At 42.9% G+C, this 24223-nt stretch overlaps 1 protein-coding gene across 1 annotated transcript in view; it reads left to right on the forward strand.

Moving 5' to 3' along the window:
* The first annotated feature begins 3282 nt into the window (after positions 1–3282).
* The window catches only part of LOC103364898 (dipeptidyl aminopeptidase-like protein 6), a 77320-nt gene continuing 56379 nt past the window's right edge, over positions 3283–24223 (forward strand). The window contains exon 1 of the mRNA XM_008292186.1: positions 3283–3474. Coding sequence (XP_008290408.1) covers positions 3283–3474 — 192 coding nt within the window. The remainder of the gene's footprint in view (positions 3475–24223) is intronic.

The raw sequence follows: 24223 nt of genomic DNA on the forward strand, positions 1-24223 counted from the left end.
TGCATATTTAATTACAGATAATTGTTGTCATTTTACATAACTTGGTATGTAATTTGATAAAGCAGAAATATAATAGAAGTATAAATGATGTGGTACATTTTTTTTTAATTGGCATTATTTGCATAGTAAAGAGAAGTAACAGTTGGTTGTTCATTTGCTGATAACTGACTTTTTTGTTCAATTAAAAAAATTTAAAAAACAGAAGATTTTAGTTATCTTGTGCAAAATTCGTATTGTTTTTTACAGTGTGAGCTAGACTGTCCTGTATTGTGTTGTTGAGCTACACCTAGAGCTAATCATCATATTAGCTCTGGTTTACATATTTTCCAAAAAAACAAAAACAATAAATGGACCTCAACGCCCATCATGCAATTTTCTCAAGGTGAGATGGCAACATTTCAAGCTAAAAAAAGACAAGAACCATCTTTAGGATACATCACTTGGTCTAATTATGAAGTGATTTACCACGCTATATCATTGGAATTAAAAGTAAACTCAGTCTGGGGAGTCTATTGCAATGCAAAGCCTCATAAAGCCAACATTCACAGCTTCATAAAGTGCACAGGGGTGCATCGTATCATTCGGATTAAAATGCATCTGTTATGCGTTTGAAATATAATTACAGTATTCCATATCACACCTGAAGTAAGGTTTAGCTTGTACTGACTCCAGCAGCACCATTAGCTACCCACAGAGGTATTAGGTATGCTGCAGCTATCATCATCATTATAGCTGCTATTACATGCCTCTCCAAATTTTTTACCACCTATAATGCAGGGCTTGACTGCAGTGCCGTTTGTGTGAGCGTGGTGGGGGAGAAAAGAAAAGGGAAAAAAAAAAAAAAGGCGTAGCTCCAGTCAGCTGCTGTATCTGTGAGGAGGCGATAGGGGAGTCAAGCCGAGCCCAGGCTCCCGGGCATGGTCCTGAGGGGAGCGTTAAAGCAGTCAGGCAGTTCACAATAGCTCCCCAACAAGGTGAGGGAGATTGGAAGACATCTATCAGAGCGACCGGGATGGATGTCAAGTGACTGGGTCCTATTTCCCAGGGGTGCTCAGACCCAAGAAAGGCATTTATGAACTGGAGAAACAAATGATGACAGGGACCGAGGCGAGCCAAGGTGGAAGGAGATGCTGCTGCTGCTGCAAGGAAATCCGGACATGTTGGGTCCAAAGCATGAATCTCTCTTGAAATTCCAATTAAAGTGCACACAAAAGCATTAATTTTCTTATGGTCAGAAGAAAATCAATTCAAAGTGAGGGAGAAGCAAAGAAGGGATGGAGACCAACCTGATGAGACAAAGGCAGTAATGGCTGATGTCCTTGTTTCTAAACGAATGTCCAAACCGTCTAAATGAACGTTTTGTATTCCAGATACATGTATGATTCTTGAGGGTTACATTCATAATTCAAGCCACGAATCAATGAGCCTCCAGCAGTTCTTTCAGAGCTCAAGATGACTCACCATTTGTAAAAGAAAATTAATTGAAACTAGCTCTTTGTTCGAAACTTCAATACAGAATATTTTCGTTTCTACCGCCGTAGTCAGTCCACCTTGATGGCGCTTTGCAAATGATTGCAAAATGAACTTGATTTCACTCAATGGCAGATGCAAAAAAAAAAAAAAAGCGGCGGTATTGAGCCGAATGTGCGCGGAGCTGTTTTTTTTTTTTTGAGCTTGTGCTTTAGCGCTGCTTTGAAGTTGTACCCCTGTGAAGATGACCTATTTCACAGAACTACAGCTCAGCCCCGGTGGAGTGATAGTTGGAGCTGTCACACAGTGAGAGGCTTGCTGGTGTGCTCGCCTGTGGCATTCATGGCAAGGATGGCAGAGATTTTAACACTTTGACCCCTTTGAGCCTTTCCTCCTCCTTCCCGCCACGTATAAGCCAATATTCTGCATTTACCAAAGGGCTGCATCGCCGTGGCCTTCTGTGAGCGTCTCAAGCATGAAATCACTTGCAATGTTATGAGCTGAATAACACTTGTGGATGTGAACTGACTGAAAAATACAGAAGGAGGGGAAACTGCATAAATTAAAGGGGAGGAGGAGACACTTTCATGGTTCGAATCATTAGATGGGATTTAAAGAAAAGGATTTGTGAGATTCTAAAGTGCTGCAGGAGAGAGAGAGAGAGAGAGAGAGGTTTATGCAACTTTGATGGTAGTGATGGAAAATATAAAATGATCTCAATTCTGTGCAGTTAAATATTGGCTGGATGTGAGTGTGTTCTCTGTGTACTTTAGAAAAATCTAAATAGCAGGCTTGTTTTGCAAAAGGTGCATCTTATAAGAAAACACTGGCAGGATGTTTGTTGTCTTACACCTGAAGCAGACCTGAGGTGTGTGGTCAGCCTGCCCTAACCCGGAGCGCCACACTGAGGCACTCAAGCTCCGTCCTGGGACCATATGCAATCATCTGGGAGACAATTTTTTTTCTCTCTCTCTCTCTCTCGCCCCCCACCCCATTGATGAAATCATAAATGAGCTAGACTTGCCAATTAGAGCCTTTAAATGAAAGCAAAAAACGGGTGAAACTGTGCATCGCCGGCGCATTTCGGTGCGTAAAGCTGCACACAAAGCGGGGCAATGACAGTAGCGCTACAGTAGAAGCTGCTCTCTCAGTGCTGGTCACTTCTCATGCAGAGCGCGTCTGCGGAGAGAGTACCGTCGTGGTTCTCTGCGTCCTTCACACTTTGTTCATGCGTGAGGACAGTCCGGCAGAAAAAAAAAAAGCCAAAAAAAAAAAAGCCCAAAGACTCATTATCTTTGGCTCCTTTTGTTTTTTGCGGACAATCGCGCGGAAGTCTGCTGAGGGGATCGAATATCTGATGGAAAACTCAGCGCATCCGCCCGCTATCTCGCTGTAAGGAGGCACCAGGAAACTGAAGAGGAGAGACAACGTGTTGTGAATACAGAAGAGAGCAACTATTGACACCTACAGCCCACCAGTCTGCCGTGCGCCCGGACAAAGCTTAAAAGGGACCATCGCCGCGAAGGATTCCGCTTTGTGTCGGTCCATCACTCCAGGCTGTGAGTCACAGATGCTTATTTACTAGCCAAGTGTCTTCACCTTATCTCTCTCTCTCTCTTTTTTTTTTTTTTTTTGTTCCATCCCGGTGGTGAAAACTGGCTGCCTGCCATCGGTTGTCTTCGAAGCGCACAGAAAACCAATAGACTGTCCAAAAAAAAACAGCAACAACAACAACAAAAACACCCTAAACCCGAATTGTTTGTGGCTCTGACATGCTGTAAAGAGTTGCTTTATCTGAACTGGACCTATATTATGGCTTCACTGTATCAGAGATTCACCGGGAAGATCAATACGACCAATTCCTTTCCGCACCCACCTGAGGCCAGCCACCTTCTCGGTGGACAGGTTGCAGACGAGGAAAACGCAGCGAAGACCCCTCAGCAAGTCGGCGACGGCAGACCTCACGTCCAGTACCGCAAAAAATGCGTGCGGGAGGATGAGGATGTAAGACACTTTATTATTTATTTAGCAGCATAATACCCCACTATGATACAATCTCCAGATGTATAATTCAGATCATGCTTCTTCTCCAGACTTGCACACACACACACACACACACACATGCACGCGCACGCACACACACACACGCAGGCCGAGCAGTGAATCCCTGAAGGATAAAGAAGCTCCCTCATTGGTTTCACTTTCACAGGCTGCTTAGGAAAGTTTGGGGTGTTTATTCTAAGGCAGCTGCTCTCTTACTGGAATTCTTGTTGTGCTGTGTTGTGCCGTGTTGTTGCTCATCTGCCAGGAAGGCCTGAAAAAGCTGCTGTGATTTTTTTTGAGGAACTTCCTAACAGATGCTGCTGCTGATGTGGAGATGAGCGGTGTGTGTGGGGTTTGTGTCTGCAGAGAGCTGGTGCTGACCGTGGTGCTGAAACTGCACAGACTGTTTTGGTTATAGACTCCAGATTTCTGCCACATCACTCAAACGTTCCCGAGATGAATGAAGCTACAGGCCCCCTCGGTGAGCGCTAGACACCAACCCAGAAGCCAAATGTCTCTAATTTCAAATGCGCATTTTGAGAAATAAGTTGCACTTTTTTTTATTTTTTTTGAAAGAAACCACAAGGAGACCTGTAGCTGAACAGACTTCCTCTCAGCCCTGCTGGCCTGTGCTTGGCTTTGCTCCACAGTGCTGCTAGATTTAGGAGCGTCGCTTCCACTGAGCTTATTATTCCGATATTTGTTTGCATGCAGCTAAGATGTGATACTGAATAAATCCTACTCCAAATACGGAGAAAAGGCAAGAATAGTTTGCAGATTTAGAATTGTTTACGAGGTGGGAGGATGGCTAATATGTTTGGATTCTAAATGTCATGTTTGCAGAACTGGGCTGCAAGGTGGCTCGGTAGTTAGCACCGTTGCCTCACAGAGAGAAAGTCGCTGGTTTGCGTCCCACTGAGGACACCCGGGATCTTTCTGCGTGGAGTTTGCATGTTCTCCCTGTGCAGCGTATCTCCGGGTTCTCCGGCTTCCTCCCACAAGGTCCAAAAGCATGCTGAGGTTAATTGGTGATTCTAAATTGTCCGTAGGTGTGAATGTGAGTGTGCTTGGTTGTCTGTCTCTAAGTGTAGCCCTGTGATAGACTGGGGAACTGTCCAGATAATGAATGGATGGATGGATGTTTGCAGAACTTTGCGTCCCTTAGTATCGACACACGGCACGATGCAGAACGTTGCAGAACTGTTCTTCGGCATGCATTGTTTTTCTCTCCAACCAAAGACACATCAGACATTCAAATAGCATAAACCAACTCATGAAATGACCTGCAGAGGGCCTTGACTTGCCTGCAAACCTATCTGTCTGCATGTAGGCCTGATAGATGACCTGTTAGGACATGTGCAGCTTGTTTGTTGATGACACCATTTCAAACCTACAGCAAACAAAAGCGTACTTGATGCTCCTCTGAATTATTGATGTCCGTCACATCGAGAATCAAGTGATGAAGCTGGCAACAGGCTAAACGCTGACACTGCCCGGGGCCTGTCAACAGCGATACCGACGCTGGACAGAAGGCACACTTCCTTCTTTCATTTAAGACCCTCTGTGTTCACTTTATGAGCTACTTCCTCGCTTGCAAATTCAAAGTCAGGATTTTCTCTAACGTTTAAGCCTTAAGATTGTATTTTAGTAGTCGGGGTTTTTTTATTGTACTGCTGGGTTTTCCAACGTATTTATTAGGTTTGCACTGTTAACCTTGAGGTCACCTTTCGTCCTGATGTCCCTCTGAGTCGTGCTGGAGCATGAAATTGCCTTTTGCCTCAGGAGATGGGGAGACCATTTCAAGGAGTGTTATTTCCAATCCCTCCCTTCTCAGGAAAAGTTTGAGCCGCTCTATTGTTGTTCTCATTTATTTTGCAGAAGGAAAGGGCAAACATTGACTTGGAAATGGCCTGAATTTCATTTCATTCGTCCAGATATTTGTCCGCACCGTTGTCCACCCCGTTTTCTAAAATCTCTCGGTTTCAAATGCAAGACGCGCTTTTTCGAGCTAAGTCTGAATTAGTGAAACGGGGAAAAGGGAAAATTAGATTTTCTGTAAACAACTGTTTAATTGGTTTACTGCAGTGTTCGTCTGAGCTCTTGAGCTCACAACATGCAGCTTCTGCATCTTTGTTTGCGGGAGAGGTTTGTGTGTGTGTGTGTTGTGAGATTGATTAATTGTTCCTTTGCTGTGCGTGTGTGTGTGTGTGTGCTTCAGTATTTTGTGGTCGAGTCTGAGTCACCTTGGGAGATATCAGCAGTAGTTCTTTCTCCTGCTCACTACCCTTTACTGCAAATAGAAACCAATGAACATCCTTAATTAACCGCTGCATGTGAAGGAGAAATATGGTGACATTTTAGCTCCAGACTGGAGCCTGGGGACACCGTCGTGGCCTGGCATGTATCGACATTTCCTTTACGGACAGACAACAGCGAGCTAAAGTAAACATGTCTGCCTGTTTGTGTCACTGTGATAGTGAAGGATGACGTCTGACTCATGTCATGACCCGACGGAGGAGCCATGATGAAAGAGGGAGAGCGAAGGCCAGCGCTTCATGAATAAAAATATTACAAAAATAAGAAATAAGAAAAGACGTGGCAGCTGGTATCATCAGTCGGATGGTGAACAGCATGATGTTAGTTTTGTTAAATGACACAAAGCTAACAAAGACGTGCAGCTTCGCTCAGACTGAGGAACAGTGGATTTATAGAGGGAAACACCTGGTCAAGGTAGCTCCACTTGTCCTGACGTTCTGCTACCATCACCTACTGCAGTAAACATATAAACAGAATATACAATCAAGCAGACGTCACCATTATAGGCTCAAGCGTTCGTCGAGACTCGTTTAAGTGGTTGGTTGGCCCTTTTAGGGAAATTGATTTTTTAAAGATGAACCTTTCTCGCACATACAGACCACAAATGCAAATAAAACAGATAACAGCACAACATAATAGTACCCAAGGCCGTCAAACATTCAAAATACAAACGTACGAATGGCAACAACAAATCAATTTGAACGGTTAAAAAAAAATTCTCTCCGATGACATTCTAAATTTTACCTTGCTAACGTGTCTATATTGTGTATTTTTTAACGAGCAAAATAAGCCATAATAACGCTGTGACTGAGCATTTCCACCTTGAAACTGCACCGCACAGATTAAAAACGTCTTAAAAACAAGAATCACATTAATATGGACGGGGCTTTCTGTATCGTTATTATTCTTCAGATTCTAACATGTATGGCTGAACTGTGTATCTGTTAAATGTGTAGCTTAGAGTAGTTTAAGCAGAGATTAAAGGTGAGCAGGTGTGCTGAGCTGCAGTGAGACATGGATGGAGAGAGGAAAGGACTTAAGAGATCTGCACATACAAGAGGAAGCAATAATGCATAGAGGTACATTTTAATCCTGGGAAGGATTAAATTCACTGAGCTTTGTCTAACAATGACAGTGAGCCATAGAAATAATAATATAATTACAAAATGCCACTAAAAACAGTTTAACTCCTGGATATTAAGTCAAACTTTCTTAATTTGAACATCCAGTTTCTCATTATCCTTTTATGGAGCTCAAATCAGTGGCGCTGGCGGCTTTAATCCTGCACGAACCATGTGTACATTAAAAAAACAATATTTATTTAGCTATTTTTTGTTGAATAATGTGTTTTATATAAATGTTTTTTTCGGCTGCATTCTCTCAGCTATGATGCAAACACATTTAAAGGTCACTGCCATTAACGTTTCCGGCACTTAAACTGTGATGTCGGCAATGTTGGCTTTACCGCTTCCTGTGTGTCAGTGAGCAAATAAGCAGCCTGGAAATAAGAGAACAGAAAATAATTGAACATATTTCCGCCTGTTGAGAACAGAAAGCAAATTAACCTAACTGCTTAAGATTCTGCCGAGTCTGTCGACGTCCTGCTGCTAATATTTACCATTACAGCAGCAGTTACAGCTACACGTCTGCTCAGTCCAACTAACACCACGGCTCCAAACCTCCCAGAGGATGGTAGACTCCAGAACATCTGTGAAAAGCAACACGGATTCCAGAGGTGCTCCCACACAGCCACGTGTTAAAGCTCAGCACCTGCCACCCGGCGACCCGCCACCGCCGAGCCGTTTATGGCAGCAGATAATAGAGGAGCGTGGTGCTTTTGATGCCTGGCGTTGACACTGCAGATGTGGAGCTTGAACTATGGAGGCAGCATAATAAGCACACACCTGCCATTAGTGACATCTGCCAGGTTCTGAGATTGTCTTCTACCCACACATAAATACATCACAACCGCTGACGAACGCCGCCGCCGCCGCCACCGCAGACGTCGTTTGAAGATTTATCTCAGGAGCGCAACGACTGACAAAACACACGGTCACAAACGACGAGGATAGTTATAAGAAGATGTTGCAGCATCTAAGGTAGCAGACAGTCCTTGTAGTGTGTTGGCTCAGCTTTGAAACGTCGGCTGATAAGAGTGGTAGAACGTAACCGAGTACATTTACTCAAGTCACAAAGTCGAAATCTGAGAGTGAGCGTTTTAATCTGGTGCAACTTCATACTTCATTTGTCTGACAACTCCAGTTACCTTCTAGATGATAATTTTTCATTCTCTTTCGCTCCCTAAAAAATTAGCTATCTCTACGCGGTCACTTTGAATATCTGTGATAAACAGAGAAAACTAGCAATTAGTTTTTAATAACCCTCCTGGATTAACCGCAAAATGCAATATCACAAAGCTAAAAACAGAGCTGTTGTTCTGAGATAATGAAAAGATAATTTATTTTTTAGAGAAACAAATAAAAAGTAGTTTAAAATCAGCTCAGTCTTGATCGTTTACTCTCAAACTTTTTGAGCCACGACCCCCGAGATAACATAAGTTTGTGTTTGTGACCCCTCAATGTGAATTTTTCACATGGCATGAGTTATAACTTTGCTGTTCGTGCATTAATGCATAAAAATTAATGTTTTATTTCCACAGATTAATCTCTTTACATTAGCACATTAATATTCTTTTAAATGAATGAATGAATTTAATTTATTGTGAATAACTGAAAGGGAAAAAAACATAAAAACAAAAGAAAATAGATTTAAAAAGAGCAAAAAAGAATAATAATATCGCATAATCATGTAATATTAAGTTCGAAAAAGGAATGGGAATAAGTATGCACTTTAAATTTGACAGCCTTAATACACATTTATTCGATAAATGTAGGCTTTATTTATTTATTTATTTATTTAATTTTTACAATGATCTGGTGACCCCCTGAAATTATCCTGGGACCCCCATGGGGGTCGTAACCCCCAGTTTGAGAACCACTGGTCTACAGCAGTGAATTATCACATACACATTATAGCAGCAGTGATATTAATCTAAAAGCGTCATATATAAAAGTAAAACACTGACTTTTTTTGGGACATTTTTTGTACATGCACTAAAGAAATCCCTTGAACTGACTTTATTTTAATGAGCACATCAGTCCCACGTGATCAGACTCAGGCCAACCTCTTCTGAAAATATTTCCTTCACATTTCCACTTCTGCCGGTTCTTGCACATACTACGAAACATAAACCCAGCATCAATCCAAACAGCCTCGGCCTAAAGAGACGCCGTGCTTTCATTCAGCTTATCTACCAGTTTAATGAGTTGAACATTATACGGATTATAATTAAGGTAAATCACAGATTCCTTCCTCGAGCAACATCTCGAAGCTTTTGCATCACGGTTACAAGATAAGTCTGTGTTTTATTTTTTCTTCCTTTAAATAGCTAAAACAGAAGCCCTCGCTGCTTGGTTTTGTGTTGACAACGGTGAATTCATGTTTAACTACAAGCACTAGTCATTAGTGAAAATCTCATTTCCCACAGGGCTAACTTAATCTCAGAGTGCCAAGCTGTTCCATAATGCATTAGTGGGGGGTTTTATTCTCTTTCTAGGCTGCTTTTTGTTTTATTTTTAGAAGTAAAAGTACATTGAAGGTGTGTTTTAATTTTACTTTTAGTGGTAAAATTGACTCAGCCCATCAAGGTGTCCTTACAGTGCAGAGAAGGTGTGACGTTCTCCCTGAGGAGGACGGAGAAGACATGATTCCTCTTCAGTAATTACAGGTGTGTTTGTTGTGGCGTAACCGCCGTAATTCAGGACGTACTCTTCCGCTTTGGAAGCACCATTACACCCGTCACCTTTTTATTAATTTGCTAAAGTTGCATGTGGAGAGCATTTACATTTCCTCAACTTTTTTCTACGGTAAATTCCCGTTAATTCTGTGATCCTGTTTTGGATTGCAGGAAATTGGAGTTCAAAAGAAGTGAATCATAAATCACCCAAACTGTGTGACTTTGAATGTAAAATTTAATTCACATTGGATGAGACTGCCCAGGGCTGGTGCACACACACACACACACACACACACACACACACACACACTCTCACACTTGCCGCCTGTCCTCATATGCACTTAACTGTGCCTTCTGCTTAGAGATACTCCAGATCTGAGTAAGACAGTTTGGCCCCGTTCCCAAGTCTTAGTTTAGCTCTGTGCTTCCTTTGAGGTCCGGAGCTCAGATAAATCAGCCAGACGGAGCTCAACAAGAGCAGCCAGATAAAAGAAAGAGAGCAGCGAGATGGGATAGGCTGTCCTCATTATCTCTGTGGCAGGGCTAACTGCGTGCTTCAGGTGATGGCTGCTTACTGAAGGCTGCCACTGGATTTGTTACTCGCTGCACTAATCCAAAAAGGATCATGTGTCCTGAGAGAGCTGCCTCCTTCGGCAGCGCGGCGAGCCAGATGTGCTTGTTAAGTATGCAGGCTTTAATGGATGCAAGATGGTGTTCGGATCCGATCAGTCGTTTTATGTTGCGTAAAGATGAGACGTCTCACTTGTGACAGCTCACTCTGGTGGAGCGGCAGTCTCACTTTATTTTACTCAACTACATGTGGTCAGTTCATAAACCTGCGGTCATGGATTTTTTTTTGGCCACTTGGGGGCAAGTTGCGATCATTCATATGTTATTAGTCTCAAGTTGCTGGGACAAACTTGTGAGCCAGCAGTGGCCTGTTTACACATTCAGTGCACAGAGAACAGCATTAACATTCACTTAGAGTGTCCATGATGAGGCCACCATTCACTCTGCTTATGGCTCTGCTGTTGGTCTCCACCGACTCTTTGGGGAAATATCTGCTAAATGCTCGACACCGTCCCAACGCTACTGATCGGTGCACGGTTATGTGCTGGGCAGGTAATGGAAAGTGGGCTTTTACTGCTTTTTTTGCTTCGAATGACGATATGAAAGTGGTACGAACGAGCAAACTCTATAAAGTTGCAGAAGCAAAAGCTAAATCAAAAAACCGAGGGGTGCTGAAATGCTCTGTGGCACTCCTCTGTGGATTGGGACGGTATTCATATAAACATTTTTGGAAATATACATCCATAAGCTTCAACATTTGAAGAGTTCATTTGCAAAAACAGATAACTCCATTTTTGTAGATTTTCAGAAAACTTATTTTTCTGTTGTTTGCCTGAGATAATATCAATCAAACTGAAGCTGAGTGGATTTGACTCAGTAGAAATGCCAAAAATAGAGATAACTTAAGTTTGATTGATGTTGTCTCGGGTAGATGATGGAAAAGTGGGTTTTCTGAAGGTTTGTGAAGATGGAGTTATCTGTTTTTGCAAATGAACTCTTCATTTAAACAACTGACAAGTGAATGGATGCTGCCTTCAAATGCAACTCATCATCTCCTGATTACGGCACGAGACGTCCTGTCCACCAGATCCTTCTCATTCGGTGATAACACTGTGTGTAGGTCTTGTGATGATGTGGCAAAATGAGCATGACTGTTAGCATCCAGAACATTTAACAGGGGGTAACATAATGTAGGAAATGCTGGTGTGTAATAAAACAAAGAAATGAGGCTATCAGGAATATTAACAACACAAAAAAATCAACTAAAATTCTTCCGTATAACCCATCTTTCACAATTTCTGACAACATCAGCAAACATGCCACGACCCCGTCACGGTTGTGTCATCACACATGACAGCATTTCAAACCAATCATGCATTCATAGTCTGATCCATGGAGGCCCCACCCTGCAGCCCACACCACCCAAAGGATCCCAGTGACACAAGCGTTTCAGCTTTAAAAACATCTCATCTCACAACTTCATGTTGAGCTACGATGCAAGATACAACCACAAGTAAGAAGTTACATAAAGCTTTAAAAAAAAAAAAGGTGTAACAGCCATTTACTAATATGTTTATTCATTAATTTTCGTTGCAATACAGGTTTGTTTGTACTGTGGGTTGCACTGGCAGCTTCCGGTAGGAGAGCATTTTACTGTCAGGTCAATGAGGCCAGGTGTGTATGATTGAGGCAAAGAGTTTTTCTGACCGTGATGTAGAGCTGTGATGTAGAGGTTACTGCAAATGGGAGCAGCAGGTATTAATAGGCTGCCTAATTGCTATACATTGCTTATTTGTGGAAACAACAAAGACGCAAACCAACTCGAAATATCTGGACATCGTTTTTGTGTGAGACGAGCCTGGCGTGCGCATCGAAAAATTGCAACGTCATGCACTGATAGTAAGTGACAGGGGAAAGCCATTTACAAAAGTAATGCAATTAAATCATATTAATTGAATGAATTATAAAATAGGTTTAAAAAAAAAAAAAAGCAAGATAAACACCACTAATAACGTGTGTTCTGCTGAGCATTTCTAGCAGCAAAGGGCACGCCAGGCAAACACGCTGTCACCCAGAGCAGCTCCTCCCCTCAGGACAACAAAGCTTCCTCAGCAGGACCTCTTGCTCGACGTTGCCATGGTTGCAAAGGTGGAAAGGGTGAGGCTGTAAGCTGTTGGAACACACACGCCGCTCCTCGCTGGTGGCTCCGACAGCCATCTGGAGATGACGCAGCTCCCACATTGCACAATGAGCACCCTCCGTTCGTGTCACGCGACATACTGTGTCCGCCGTAATAACCATGACGTGGGTTTTTTTTTTTTTTTTGCTTTCATTCTGAAGCTCGTCAAGGCCCTTTGGCTCCTAAGTCTCTCCTTCTGTTTCTGAGACTTCTGCTGACAGATTTATTCATTATCGACCTGCCGTTTTTGTTTTTTTTTTTCCCTTTCTCTTTTGGCTCCTCTGTTCCCAGAGGGCATCTCAACAGGTCATCCATCCCCTGCCCAGCACCTCAACACCCTGTTGACACAGCATCGATCATCCCTCGCTACGCTGCTCTCCCGCTCCGCCGCCACCTCCACGGACCTGTCAACAGCACATCAGCGGGCTGCTGCCTCGCTGTTTGACTGTCCCTCTTCCTCTTGATGATTTACTGTATTATTACACAAGCTGACAGTGGGTATTAGTCAGTGTTTAAATACAGAGAAGCCTTATTACCCTGTGATGATGCTGAGCTTCAGTCTCTCGTGGTAGATTTTCTGCTCTGAAGATCATTTGAAGTAGCAAACACATCATCAGCTGTCATTAAGCCTCCATGTGGGTATTCTGATATCAATTTTATTCACATCACATTACATCCCCTTCGCTTTGTTTCGTCTTAACAGTAACCGCAGTTGAAATTCAGCCGATTAAATACAGATGCGGCAAAGAAAATCACTCCTTTTGTCAGCCTTCGTTTGTGATCTGCGGCTTGACGATGGCAGTCACGTCCCTTCCCGTCTTTTCACAGGAGATTAACTCACTCCACAGATGTAACTTCGCTGTGGATCTTAAAGATTTCCGCTGCTTTCAAGAACTTTATGAGCATGCCGCTAAATATAACCGTCTTTTAACCCAGCTCGCTTCCCATCTTCTATTCTCCCTGTGTTCATGACTCTGCTTCTTTCTTTTTATATATATATTTTTTTAACTTCAGGCAGAGTTCTCAGTGTTACTCCTTTTGAGGATTAGCTTTATTAGATTTGCAATTGATAATCACCAATGCAGACCAGGACAGTGTTTTTCTACATCAAGAATCAGTTTACTCTGATGTTTGTCAAACTATCCGCTTTCATGCAGCGGACTGTTTTGCCAACCAGAAGCAGGAAACCATTTTTCATAGGTTTTCCATGCACCGTGTCCGTTTTGCCACTAGAGACTGTTGTGTTCCAATTAAATGCACTGTGCTATAGGCAGCAACGCACAGGGAAGTAGCTGAGCTCGGAGTATGGTCGGGCTGCTGCTGGTGTTATCACGATGCACCAACAGCATCAACAACAACAACACCCAGATAAACAAACAACTAAGCTGTTACCCTACACTGCCTCGGCAACTAAAGCCGAGCAGCTGGCATAGCTAAAAATGTCACATCTTGATACAAGAAGAGCATGATAATGTCACCTCTAATAAGGATGGGAAAGGTCACGCGGTCACCTAGCAACATCAGCCACATTGAGGTATCGCTTTGACCTGCACACACAGATAAAGACCTTCTTCTGGCAGAGTCATCAGCGGCATCGCTTAATTGCGACATTTAATTCAGGAGGGTGAAAGATCAAATTATCATATCGGTTGCAGAGGGTGCGTAGTGAAACCTGAGGGTAACAGGTGCCTCTCAACTGCCAGCAGCTGATTTATTCAAAGTGGTGAAGTTTCTTTAAGCAAAGCACAGAATCCTCCCTTTTACCCCTTTTTTTTTTAAATGCTAAAATTGAGACACTCATCTCCTGTAAGTTTGCAGCAACGCTTCACGCTTACTAATGTTAGTTTCCGAGTCAAACGAGAAAACTATCAAAGGAAAATCTTCAATAATGAAAGAATTTAAAGCACGTGAAGGAAATTTCATCTACAGCGTTCGTGCCGGCTGGAATTAGAGCGGCGGAGCGGAGCTGCCATCTCTCCAGAGTCCTCTCGCAGTGTTTTTCCGGGCTGAGACCAGGCAGCAGTAATCCGATGTGTCACATGGGCAGATTCGCTTATCGACCCCGCCATGATACAGCAGCGACACGCCCATCAGAGACACGCGCTCGCAAGCACATAATTTCACCGGCGATACAGACACATGCACACACTCAGCATTTCAAAATAAAAAGCAAAGTCAGCAGGGTCAGATTACAGCGTAGTAAATCCTGGAGGGAGGCAACAACAGGAGCAACAAGTCGGCCTTCATGCATTTTGTAGCAGCTGCAGGGAAGCGGTGCTGCCAAAAAAAGGCTCCTGTTGATGTTTAGATCTCTGTCCTGAATCAGTCAACGTATTCGTTTCCCTCATTATCATTTGTTGTCTTTACAGCCGGGGCATCTATTCTAGTGGACCGATGAGTGGATATGTGTGCTTTGTGTATTCGATTCCAACCACAAAAAAGAAAAAGAATCGGCTTAAATAACTGAGATGACAACCACTGAAATCTTTCCTTCCAGCTTCAGGAGGGATTTAATATTTCATATTGCAGCTTGAAGTCGCAGATCCTCGGCAGAGCAGGAACATCAATCGTCAAATAATAACTGGCAACAATTTAATGATCAATTGGAGCATTAAACAAAAATATCAAATATGTATTAGTGACGGCAGAATGAAATATCTACACTGTTGGATTGAGGATGTAGTAAGAAACCAGACGGCAATATCTCCGGTTGATTCCCTGAAAATGACATAAATTCAATGCCTGTAAAACTGATAGTACTTGGTTCAAAAATAACAGAAAAAGAAATTTAAAAAATCCTTTTAAAAAATTAAATAAAATCTAGCTGCCAAAAAATGATTAAATATGGTGGAGTACTGACACATTTAAAAACTGGGGAAAAAAGGTAAAAATATGTAAAATAATCACATTTTTACCTGATTTTAATAAAGTAAAACTAAGATTTTATGGCCACACACTGTAAACAAACAAACTGCTATTTGACTATAAGACTACAGATTTATGATGCTTAAATTATATATAGTTTTGAATTTTTTTTTCAGCAAATGAACACTTTTTTTTTGTGGTTTTACTAGATATTAACTGTCATTTAGCTAAATCTGGAAAATTTCTTCAATATTTAATTTTTTCAGTTCACAATATAGATATTGTTCTTTAAGATAACAGCAAATATCTGTAAGATTTCAACATTTCTGCTGATTTAAAAGCAGAATAAAATAGTGCAAATTTACTGTAAAACATTGGAAAAATCTGTAAAATAAAATTAGATTGTTTGAAAAACTAAAGTAAATTTTTTCCTGCAGTGCTGTTAATATTTTTATATTACATATATACATAGAAAACATTACACTTACTAAGCATCAGCATGTGAGCATTCTGACATTAAGTCTGCAAGCGTGTTTTTAAACTATTACCATTTGCTTCGATGGTTAGACTTAGACTGACTTTAATCCCAGAGGGAAATTCAGGAAAAAGCATGGCTGGGATTCGAACCCAGGATCTCCTGTTTACTAGGCACTTTAACCAACTAAGCCACAGCGCCGCCAAAGTTTACGTTTTTCTCTGTATTTTTTGCACATTTCTCTGTGTTTAAAATATTCGGACTCACTAGGTAACTCTGGGGCTGGAAGGTGGTGCAGTTGGTAGCACTGTTGCGTCGCAGCAAGAAGGTCGCCAGTTCTCATCCAAGTGGGGGCACCAGGATCTTTCTGTGTGGAGTTTGCATGTTCTCCCTGTGCAGCGTGGGTTCTCCGGCTTCCTCCCACACAGTCCAAAAACATGTTGAGGTCAATTGGTGATTCTAAATTGTCCGTAGGTGTGAGTGTGAGTGTGCTTGGTTGTCTGTCTCTAAGTGTAGCCCTGTGATAGACTGGTGACCTGTCCAGGTGAACCTGCCTTCACCCTAAGTCAGCTGGGATAGACTCCAGCCCCCCATGACCCCAGTGAGGATTAAGCAGTCTATAGATATTGGATGGATGGATGGATGGGTAACTCTGACTGTGAAATAACCTAAAATACGACATATATTCAGCAGAAGAGCCACTTCACAGCCCCTGTGTTGGTGGACTTTGCTCCCATCAGACACAGCTGTGCCTGGTAACGTTAAGGAGGAAGGTGGTGCATTTAGGCACTCCAGTCATCCGTGTCGCTGAACCTAAACGCTCTAAATGAAACGCTGCCTTTATGGTCGTAGCACCTGTGTCGAGTCAAAGCGTCTGCTGAGATAAAGGTTCGCTCACACAAGCGATGCCAGAGCTACGTGGGTTGCTCTCCTGCCTCCAGGCTCTGGTTTAGTCTTCTGCTGAATAACACATGAGATAGGTTTTCACGCTGCATCCTCCCCACACCTTTGAGTTCATTCTAGTTTTGAGAGGAGCGACAGGAGAAAGAAAAGTTTGCAGCCATGAAGGTGGGTTACTGCGTCGGATACAGAAAAGCTCAGCGCGGTCACTTCCTGTAGCGGTACTTTGTTGTGTGTGTGTGTCAGTGTGTGTACCTGTTGACAAACCTCTTGTGTACAGGCACATGTAGGTCACTGTCACCGTGGAGAACTTCTCCTGTCAGCCACATTCTGTATTGCAGAGCTGTTTTTTTTCCGCTGTGTGTACAACATCGTCTGCAGTCGATATTTCTCTCTCTGCTCCTGTAAGTCGGGAGTCAGGAGTCTGAATGAGGGCCCGAGCTCCGGGGACGGCGGCACAAGATTGCTTTCCCGCGAGCTGCTGGGAGTCCGGCTCTGACTCGTGTGATGATGTTGAGTGTGGAGCTCACATGGAGCAGAACAGAGACGGGGAGGGTGGGGGGGGAGAGATAATGATTGTTTGGTGCAGCGGAGGTGGAGAGAACGGGGAGCGCTATTGAGTGATTTGCTATTCTGGAGCTGGCAGCCTGTCAAACCGTACCCCGCCAAAGACAGGGAAGCCGGAGTCGCGATGATTGATGTTACTCCCCTCGCCAGATTGGCTGTTGCATCATGGGAATACAGAGTCTTTATTGCGGGACGTGTTTCGGCAGACATCTTGCTGCGCTGACATTACGGCTTACGCTCTGAGACAAACACACACACACACCTTATCAGCTTCATCAAAGAGGCTGTCTGTCTCCCCGTCTCCCTGTCCTTCAGCCGAGTGTCTTTATTGCCGGGGAAGACTTTGACCTGTAAAACTTTCTGGGAAACAGCTGAGTCGGGGTGTAGGGTGAAGAAACGGTCGTGACATTAACTGCGGCGTCTTTCACATCGCGTGCAGCCGTTTTCTATTCTTCAATATAAAAATTCGATTAACTGTGCTTTTAATTATACAAATGACTTCTGTTAATTACGCTTTGGGGAAATTTGTCGCTTCTGAGCAATGACATCCAACATTTTCTGTTTTTTCAATTATTCAAAAGAAGCTTAGACAATCCAGCATCTGTCACATTAGACGCCGCACTTCCCATCCCTGCAGAGGCTTAAGGGCAGCAGATAGCATGTAGGTGATACAAGTAGAAGCTTCACTATCTTTGTCCAAAAAAACCCTGAAGAAATTCTAGCCCGTATGAGCAGCACTTTTATGAATCCAGAAAGGTGGTATTGTGAGTAAATTGCTCCTGGGAGGGAAAGTAGAGGGGAGACAGGATAAACAACCCGGGGTAAAAAGCGCCGTAAAGTGGCCCAGCTCGGCGTGCGGTGTGTAATGCTGATCTGTGCTGAACGGCAAGATGCAGCTAATGGCCCAGGTAAGTGGTTCAGTGCTGATTGTTGTGAAGCGGCTCCGGGTTCATCGCTCGCTCTCCTCTGCGGGTTTGTGTTGCAGGGATTAGCGCGGCCGTGGACGGCGCCCTGATATCCCCTCGGAGATCCGACGCAAACCTTCCTCCGGGTGCGACCGGAGAGGTGTCGGGTTCTCGCCGGGGTCTCCTCCGTGACGTGATCTTTTTAGAGTGCAGAGCAGGGTTTCATGCCAACACACACACACACACACACTGCAACCACGAGGGCACGCACTTCAACTTAATGCGTGGAGTGTGGAACTTAGTGCTGGGATGCTGACTATGGGATTATTCTCACTGAGAGCTGAGGTGTGTCTCTTTTATGAACAGGTCATTATTCACCGACTCGCTCTCTCCACATCAGTCCTTTCTTTTCCTCACGCTGGCCGCTCCATATGCTGCCTCTCCATCGCCATGAAAACACGCAAGTTGTCGCGGGTGGAGAGACTGTGGAAGGTGAGTGTCGAATCCTTTTCCAGGGACGCACCGGCCTCCCCCGCTTGCATTCGTTTAAAACGCTGGAACGACTCGGCGTCTTTCTTCTCCCTAATTATGCTTTTAATCAATCTGTTACGGAGCGCTTGAAGGGCACGTTCAAAGGGAAATTACAAACTGTTGAAGAGGCGCTTGAGGAAGCGTCCGGGCGGATTATTTATTTATTTAGGCTTAAAACAGTCTGATGATATAATGAGTGCTTCAGCTGACAGCCCATATTGTGGTTGTTTAGACTGACTGGGTCCGCTGTGAAATCACAGTCATTATATCTAAAAACTTGTCAGATGGTAAATTTAAGCCCCGGGCTGTTTCTGGGGCAACTCTCTGTTATAAATGTAAATGAAGCAGCACCACATTGCAGTTTTTCTAAAGTTATGGAGTTACTTCTTTTTGCAGTTGAGTCCGTATCTCTTTATGGCATCTGCATCTTTATCAGTGTGTTTATGTAGAATATTCATCAAGTTTTTACCAAATGTTTCCCTTTGCTCAGAGAGAGAAACGTAAAAAGAAAGCCAGACACACGGGATCCTGCACAGAAATACCTTAATGCACTCCTCCTATAGGCATTAATTGTGGTTAAGCAAAGGCTGCAGTGTAATGCACAGAGTGCTTCCTCAGTCCCATTGTGCATGATCAGCTTTTTTTTTTTTTTTTTTACTAAGATGCATATTTAATATGCACCCAAAGATGGAAAGATGGACCTCAAACGCAACAGTCAGTGCAGATCAATTATCGATTGGGAGGAAAAGTAAAATGATTTAACTTAGTTTTGTTTGTTTTTCTTTCATTCGGGTATCCTGGTTTCTGAGGCTTTAAGACTCTATTTTTGCACATCGTCTTTCTCTCCTCATGGACCATCACCTCTGTAACGTCCTCACGTCATATCAAATCCCTTAAAACACAACCGACTGTGGCAGCACTATCAAGTCTTTTCGTTGTGGCATGCGTGGTGCATTTAATGATAATATCTCATGTATCTGGTGTTTGAAGACACTCTGGAGCTCAGCTGGGTCACATGTCCCCCTTGATGCCATCAGCGTCGCGCGGCGAGCAGGACGTAACAACCGAGACGCTGTCTGGCTTTGATAGACTCCGGCTACAGCTTAGCAGCTGATACTGATCTAACTGGGCATCCCGGGGTTTTGTCCTTGCGACTGCCTTGATGCCTGAGATATGCATTTGCTTTGACGTGATTGTGAGTTGGACACAAGTATTTCAGATCTGCGTCTAAATCCCCAGAGAGACTGAGCTCAGCGGAGAGCCGACAGCGTACGAGCTGTCACAATATTTTCATATTTTAAGGACACTTCTGCGACTGTCACTGCCGCAGCTACTGTCTAATAGAACTTCTATGACAGCTAGCGTTAGCAGACGATGTATAATTTCAGCTTTTAGTCACATTAATGCAGTTACTCCAGAGACGGAAACATTACAACAACAATGGGCTGAATGATGTGTCAAAAATAGTGCAAATGCAAAATGAGTCACGATTTTAGTGGGAATGCATATTTTTGCATTTCTTTTCCACCAAATAAAAACGATGATGTGATTGTTGCTGCAGCCAAACAAGTTCGTCTCTGCAGCAGCACAATGTTCTGAAATAGGTTATCAAAAAACTTGCAGATCCTGTGATGTGAATATTGTACTTGTCTATATTATGATCTTGATTATATTTCAATTCCCCTCCTAGTGGACTGCCTTGAGATTTGGTCCAAATACCATGCCTTTGTTATCCAGATAATGAATCCCATAACTCCCCTGACCTTTCTTCTAGTGACAAAGTGGCATCATTTCTTTGCATGACAAGTGTTAATAAAAATCCAGTAATTAACTTTTCATCTACAGTAGCATCATCAGGTCAAATTGTGATTTGTCTACTTCTTTGATTTATGACCAAATAACCTGCTAAAGTAATGACACTGCCATCAATCTCAGCTCTACTTTGCTTTTAGGGTTGTTTTTTATCGTAACATTTGCACACAGACATGATGATGAACGATGAACATTAGACCTGCTGAACATCAGCATGTTTGCATCGTCACCGGGAGCATGTTGGCTTTAAGCTTCAAGCACTGCTGTACCTAAATACAGTCATGACTTGATAATCGGACCCTTAACGATCCAAAAACCTTGCTATCTGACTGGTTTTTAGGAAAAACCCATAAAAACAGCCTCAACATACCGACAGCCTTGGATTCCAACTCCGACATGACATTTAATGTCACCAATCAGGATGACGCCGTGTTATCTGAGTGAACAATCCCACAGATTGGCTACGTTCACACTGCAGGACTGAATACTCAATTTGGATTTTTTTGTGAAATCTGATTATTTTTTGAGTTCGTTCACATTTCACATTAACTGTGATTTGTATGTGATCTGCTGTGTGAACGTCATACGACCCAAAAGTGTCCCACATGCACAGAAGAGGACACGACGACGTCACACGCAGCGAGCGTGCTCAGTGTTTATGGAAGTAAACATGGATGGTAACGGTGGAGCGTATCTGCCACTCCCCCGCCGCCACCGATGGAGGAAACAGAACCTTGACCGCTAACTAAACTAGCATCAGCAGCCAAGTACTGCCTGTGCGTTCTGGACACTTCCACCCCGTCGGAGCGCTGCCCCGGGTGGAAGTTGTCCCCCAACCATGCCGAATATTTCGATGTTCATCATTATTCGGGTCTCTGTTGTTCAGACTGTCATGAAAAGATCAGATACAGGTCGTATAGGAGAAAAAAAATAAACAGATCTGGGTCACTTCAGCCTGCTGTCTGAATGTATTTACCTTTGATGTCAACCAACAGGCCCGTGCACAAGCGCACCAGTCAATTAAGCGTGAAATCTAGCGATGTGTAGTGTTCTAACAATACACTAGTTATTATAACTGAAAACAATAACAAATGAGCCTTCCAGCATCAAGCCCTCCTTGTATCTCGACCTGCGTCTTGACAATCCAACAGCCTTGCTATCCGACACAAAAGAAGGTTTTACATCTAGTGTCGGATTATCGAGTCACGACTGTACTTTACAACCCCCCTGTCATGGCTTCTAAGTCTTTATCTGAAAAATTAGAATGAAAAANTGTGTGAACTTCATACGACCCAAAAGTGTCCCGCATGTGCAGAAGAGGACACGACGACGTCACACGCAGCGAGCGTGCTCAGTGTTTACAGAAGTAAACATGGATGGTAATGGTGGAGCGTATCTGCCACTTCCCCACCACCACTGATGGTGGAAACAGAAGTGTGAGCGCTAACTAAACTAGCATCAGCAGCTAATTTCTGCCTGTGCGTTGCGGACACTTCGACTCCGTCAGAGCGCTGCCCCGGGGTTGAAGTGGCCCCCAACCATGCCGAATATTTGGATATTCATCATTATTTGGGTCTCTGTTGTTCAGACTGTCATGAAAAGACCAGATACAGGTCGCATAGGAGAAGAAAAAAAATCGGATCTGGATCACTTCAGCCTGCTGTCTGAATGTATTTACCTTTGATGTCAACCGACGGGCCCGTGCACAATTGCACCGGTCAGTTGGGCGTGAAATCCAGCGATGTGTAGTCTTCTAACAATACACTAGATATTATAACACCTAAAAACAATAAATATTAACAACAAATGAGCCTTCCAGCATCAAGCCCTCCTCGTATCTTAACCTCCGTCTTGACAATCCGACAGCCTTGCTATCCGACATAGAAGAAGGCTTTACATCTAGTGTCGGATTATCGAGTCACGACTGTACTTTACAACCCCCCTGTCATAGCTTCTAAGTCTTTATCTGAAAAATTAGAATGAAAAAACCTACAAACACGTAGATTTCTGGGCAAATCAACGAAATACTGTCGTAGTACTTTGTTATTTGGGTGAATTGGTCCTTTAAAGACAGGTTTAAATGGCAATAACAACAGAAAAGCTTTGCATTTATTCCTCCGTCTTACTACTGTGCATGTTCGTAGGCTGCAGTCGCATTAAGAGGATCTGACAACAGCTAAGTCCCCATCATGTCAACTTTTTTTGCATTTTTTGGTTTGATTGGTTCAAGAAAATGAGCACAAGTCAGTGTAATATCCTTTGAAACGCCGGAAACATGTCCGTGTGTGAATGTGGAACACTCAACTTGAGCATGAAGTACTAATAAAGTGAGATAGAGAGAATAATTAAACATTATCTAGATTGAGGTTTTTTTTTTTGTTAGTCAGCGGGGTCCTCGGAGACGTGTAGTTGCCTGATGAGGAAAAACTTTTGAAACCCTCAGTGAATGGCTAACGACGAAGCGCTATTCATGCAGATACTTTTAATTTGCTTTTAATCACTCCCCTCTGCATCTCCACTTCTTCATTCCTGAGAAGAGTGGAACAGCAGTGATATATTAATTATCGTGTATGTGATTCATTATCATTTCCTTTTTGGCCCAGCGAGTCACATTTTTATTTATTTTTTTGTACACCTGTGACTTTGTTTATTTCATGATTTGCGACTCCCTGATCTGAATACACAGCGCAAGTTGCCGCTAATTCCTTCTTTATTGCCCTTGCCGCTGCGCTTTATCTCCAACAAATTTCTATCATAACTTGCCAAAAATGCGCCGCTAACTTTGAACTTTTTTTTTTTTCCCCCCCTCTCCTTTCTTCCCTTTAATTTTACGAGCCTCTTGTAAGCCATTGATGAGCACACATAAAGTTCATGAGGCTCATAAGTCTGTTTTACGAGGACCGGATCAGCAGATGGGTTAATGCTCTGTAAATGCATGCTGACTCACCCTGCTTGTGTGTTTTTATATATATATTTATATATGCCAGCTGCCTGTGCGCTGTTCTTAATGAACAACTTTACTATTTCCTTGTTGACATAATTTTCTTCCTTTTCGTGTTTTATTATCCGACTCGTATCCGCTAAGTAGACGCGTACTCGGCTTCTGTTTGCTCAGTGTTTCAGCTCACATCAAGGTGCCTTTGGGGGGGTTTCTGAAAATTACCGCAATCTCCAAAATAACACTTTGATGAGATGAGATGTTTTCCTTCCACTCGCTATGTTAAGATAATGCACACTGATGAAAATGCCCAGTAGCATCAGATACATGCAAGATACCTGAGAAGAGGGGTGATTGTTTTCAGGCCCACTTTCACTTAGATTTTTGACTTTCACAAAACAAAAACATACCAGCAGAACTTCATGCTTCAGCTAGTTTGGAGGCCAAATGCAACGCACTGTCCATGCATGAAGTAATTAAGTAGAACCTTTGGAAATGAGCTATATTTTCATATTCAAAGAGGCTGGCAGAGGTGTTCTTTAATACTTTAAGGAGGTAGTTTAAGGTTTTTCGGGCAAACCGTAACACATAAACTACACTGGGTTACAAAAAAGTAATTTTTTGAAGGTGTCTAGGATTTTTTAAAACTGATTTAGGACATTTTTGCAACGCTGAATCCAAAAGTGACATCTGCTTTTCTGTATCAGGTCAGGTTTTTATGCCAACTCGATTAAAAAAAATCAATTTTGCCACTAAATCGATTACATTTTTTGACATTAGCAGTTGATTCATTTTAGTGTTTCTCATATGGAATCGGATTTTAGAGGAAAAATTTCATTTTCTAATCCTTTTCATA

Source organism: Stegastes partitus, unplaced genomic scaffold (assembly GCF_000690725.1).
Source record: "Stegastes partitus isolate 25-593 unplaced genomic scaffold, Stegastes_partitus-1.0.2 Scaffold791, whole genome shotgun sequence".
Lineage (NCBI taxonomy): Eukaryota > Metazoa > Chordata > Actinopteri > Pomacentridae > Stegastes > Stegastes partitus.